This window comes from Empidonax traillii, unplaced genomic scaffold, assembly GCF_003031625.1.
Source record: "Empidonax traillii isolate 1590-97213 ecotype Southwest subspecies unplaced genomic scaffold, ASM303162v1 scaffold2524:size22612, whole genome shotgun sequence".
Classification (NCBI taxonomy): domain Eukaryota; kingdom Metazoa; phylum Chordata; class Aves; order Passeriformes; family Tyrannidae; genus Empidonax; species Empidonax traillii.
The window spans coordinates 15,764-17,064 of NW_020957717.1; the positions used below are offsets into that span (position 1 = coordinate 15,764).

The window sequence follows — 1,301 nt, forward strand, 5'->3', positions numbered from 1 at the left end:
GGGCGGGCGGAGGCAGAGGCGCGGGCCGGCCGGCGGGCGAGCGCTGCTGCTGCCCGCTGTGCTGCTGTGCCTGTGCTGCCGGGCGGCGCCGGAGCGGCTCCGCTACGCCATCCCCGAGGAGCTGCCCACAGGCTCGCTCGTGGGGCCGCTGGCGCGGGACCTGGGGCTCAGCCCGGACGAGCTGCCGGCACGCAAGCTGCGGCTCAGCGAGGAGAAGCAATACTTCACTGTGAACGAGGAGAACGGGAACCTGTACGTGAGCGAGAGGCTGGACCGGGAGGAGCTGTGCGGTGAGTCGGCGTCCTGCTCTGTCAGCTTCGAGGCGCTGGTGCACAACCCGCTCAATGTTTTCCACGTTGAGGTGACTATTAAGGACGTGAATGACAACTCTCCTACCTTCAGGAAGGCTGCTCTGGAACTCGAGATCGGTGAATGGACACTTCCGGGTGCTCGTTTTCCCCTGGAGATGGCCCGAGATGCAGACGTGGGCAGCAACTCTCTGCTGACTTACCAGCTTAGCAGCAACCCGTCCTTCTCTCTGGCCATGAAGGAGAACCCGGATAGAAGCCAGCAGCCGGAATTAGTGCTAGAGAGAGCGCTGGATCGGGAGAAGCAGAGTTCCTTTGAGCTGGTGCTGACGGCAGTGGATGGTGGAGACCCCGCGAGGTCTGGGACTGTTCAGGTTCGCATCAACGTGACGGATGCAAACGACAACCCGCCCGTGTTCAGCAAAACTGTCTACGAGTCGCGAGTGGCGGAGAATCTGCCGACGGGGTCGCTGGTGCTGCAGGTGCGGGCCACGGATGCGGACGCGGGATCCAATGGGCGCGTCTCCTACTCGTTCGGCAACGTCCCTGATGCGGTCAGCGCTTTATTTTCTGTCGAGAGCGAGAGCGGTGAGGTCAGGACATTGGGTCCCCTCGACTTCGAGGAGAAGAGTAAATACAGCTTCAGCCTGGAGGCGACGGACGGAGGCGGGCTCACCGGTCACTGTCAAGTGCAGATAGACATCAGAGACGAGAACGACAACGCGCCCGAGATCACGATTCTGTCCCTGTCGAGCCCCGTGCCCGAGGACGCTCCAGCCGGCACCGTGGTGGCCCTGCTGAAAATTCGGGACAGAGACTCCGGCGAGAACGGTGAGGTGTCGTGCGAGCTGTCGGGAGAGGCGCCGCTGTCGATCGTGGCGTCGTCGGGCGGCTCGTACAAGGTGGTGACGGCGAGCGCGCTGGACCGCGAGCAGGCGTCCGAGCACCGCGTGACGGTGGTGGCCCGGGACCGGGGCAGGCCGGCGCTGTGGA

The 1,301-nt window shown here is 64.3% G+C and overlaps 1 protein-coding gene across 1 annotated transcript in view; it reads left to right on the plus strand.

Moving 5' to 3' along the window:
- LOC114072011 (protocadherin-1-like) overlaps window positions 1-1,301 on the plus strand; it is a gene marked incomplete at its 3' end in the record, with an annotated part of 12,322 nt that overhangs the window by 5,476 nt on the left and 5,545 nt on the right. The window contains exon 3 of the mRNA XM_027909921.1: window positions 17-1,296. Within this exon, the coding sequence (XP_027765722.1) occupies window positions 17-1,296 (1,280 nt within the window). The remainder of the gene's footprint in view (window positions 1-16; window positions 1,297-1,301) is intronic.